The 2,112-nt window shown below is 31.7% G+C and overlaps 1 protein-coding gene across 1 annotated transcript; it reads left to right on the plus strand.

The window, feature by feature from the left end:
* Positions 1 to 865: 865 nt before the first annotated feature.
* LOC149528967 (uncharacterized) lies at positions 866 to 1,424 on the plus strand. Its single transcript, XM_089811741.1, has 2 exons — positions 866 to 980; positions 1,072 to 1,424. Exons 1-2 carry the CDS (start codon positions 898 to 900, stop codon positions 1,367 to 1,369), a joined length of 381 nt encoding a protein of 126 aa, XP_089667867.1. The 5' UTR covers positions 866 to 897; the 3' UTR covers positions 1,370 to 1,424.
* The last annotated feature ends 688 nt before the right edge of the window (positions 1,425 to 2,112 follow it).

Genomic DNA, 2,112 nt, shown 5'->3' on the forward strand with positions numbered 1-2,112 from the left:
ATCTCATTTATAGAAATAGTTGAGCAATCTTATACATATACAATATTATAATTAATGTTGTACCTTGCGAAGGTTTAGAATTATATCTCCCAATAACAATATATTAATTATGTTCTTCTAACTCTAAAAACGTGCACACGCACACACACACATATTTATGTCATATGTGTGTGTGTCAAATCTTAGATTTTAATTATTCATACTAGCTAAGTACTTTGTTTTTTATATATTTTATCTTCAAATGATCTAAGATAGCTTAGACTTGTCTATAGGCTATTGAGAATTATTATAGGCTATTGAGAAATAGTTATAGTAGATAAATAATTGTCTCTATTTTGCAAATAAAATTATTTAAAATCAAAATGTACCTTTTGAATTTTTTGGAACCTAAGACTTGTTTATTCACACTAGACAAGGCCAATCATCTAATTTATTCTAGTCAAATTCTATCTTCCACATTTAACCAATTTTACTCACAAATTAAAACACAAAAAAATTCTCCCAAAAGAATTACTATCTTTGATAATATACAATTATGAAGTCAATTAAATCAGAATGATAGTTTTTTCATGTTTCACATTGTATAAAAGGCCCACGCTACTAGAACCGAAATTTTTAAAAAAAAAAATTTTTAAATGAAAATATACAATGTCAACATTCCGAGTCAAGTCAAGCTATGCTGGTAGCGTGTGGAAAGACGGTCTGTACGATGCTAATTCCACCCAAACGTTACTTCGACGCATTCCTCTCTTTCATAATGAAATATCATTATTCCATTTGGTAATGCAATTTCTCACCATTTTCCCCGTGTTTTAGATTCTATATTTCAAAGAAGCATTCTGCTATTCAAGCTGCATTATTAAAATCTCATTCATAGAAGAAAAAGAAGAAACAGCAATGGAGTGCAGTATGTGTGGGGATGTGGGCTTCCAAATCTCTCTATTTCAGTGCACAAAATGTTTCATTCGTTTTCAGCATCAGTAAGTTAATAATCACTCTCCATATATAGCTTCGGATGTTTTCAATTTTAGAAATAAGAATTCATTAATTCACTTTTGCTTTGTTTCACAGATATTGCAGCAGAGTATATTTTGAGAGCATGAGTGAAGTGTGTGACTGGTGTTTCGCTATTCAAGAGGAATTTGATAGTAGAAATTCTGTGAAAAGTGTTAGAAATTCTGCTGGTTTTGGAGAGTGTACGAAAATATCCCTCAATAGCAATGGCAAGAGGAATTTGAGAAAATCTCGTGTTCAGATTGATAGACGGAAAACCACTTTGTTGGACAAGAAAGAAAGATCTGAATTAGGAGACAGCATGGACAGAAAAAATAAGAAGAGATATAAGCTTCTTCATGAAATTCTTTGCTGATTGTAATGGATTAAAATTTTGATCATGACAATAAAGGAAATCTACTTCAAAATTATCTCTCCACGCTAATTTGTGGCGATGCCGTCAAATGGTTCAATATTCTCAATTAACATTATTTTATGTTTAGATCAATTAATTTTTCTAGGTAAAATCATACATTGAGATCTATTAAATCAGCTTGCCATCAATAAAATACCTCGGAATACAAATTTCATAGCTGGTAATCCTTCAAATTGAAATTGCAGCAGAGTTTTTGCTTTCCTATAGTTAGGGTTTCATCAAAGGGTGAATTCTGTGGCACATTTGAAGGCGTTTATCAAATTCTTTTGTAGAAACTAGTGTTTATCAATCTGGAGCGAGAAACTAGTGTTCAATAATCCGGCTCAAATACTTATATAGCATCTTTTTTTGTATAGTAATGCGATTCCGCACTGCAAATTCGGTATTATATTGAAATGAGAAGAAGGGCGTTTATTGACTATCTCCATTGTTGACCCGCTTTCTCCTTTAGTGTAGGTGTAATAAGATTAACTGACATTTTAAGGTGTCAAATAATACTAGCAGAGGCATAAAAGGGCATGAGAATTGTTAGTCAAATGTCCTACAGGATGTGATCTTCAATATGCAACAATTGCACAGTATACGGACTAAAAATTGGAAATTAAAGTTATAGGTAAATGCAAAAGGGCAGGAGCCACGTCTCGTTCAATTAGCTCTTAACATTGTTTGTATAAAAGAATAAG

This window comes from Cupressus sempervirens, chromosome 11 (genome assembly GCF_028749045.1).
Source record: "Cupressus sempervirens isolate cs-2001-9-10 chromosome 11, ASM2874904v1, whole genome shotgun sequence".
Lineage (NCBI taxonomy): Eukaryota > Viridiplantae > Streptophyta > Pinopsida > Cupressales > Cupressaceae > Cupressus > Cupressus sempervirens.

Coding starts and splice junctions, on each gene's coding strand:
- LOC149528967 (XM_089811741.1), top strand. CDS start 898: ATGGAGTGCAGTATGTGTGGGGATGTGGGCTTCCAAATCTCTCTATTT. Junction 981..1,071: donor TTCATTCGTTTTCAGCATCA/GTAAGTTAATAA, acceptor TTTGTTTCACAG/ATATTGCAGCAGAGTATATT.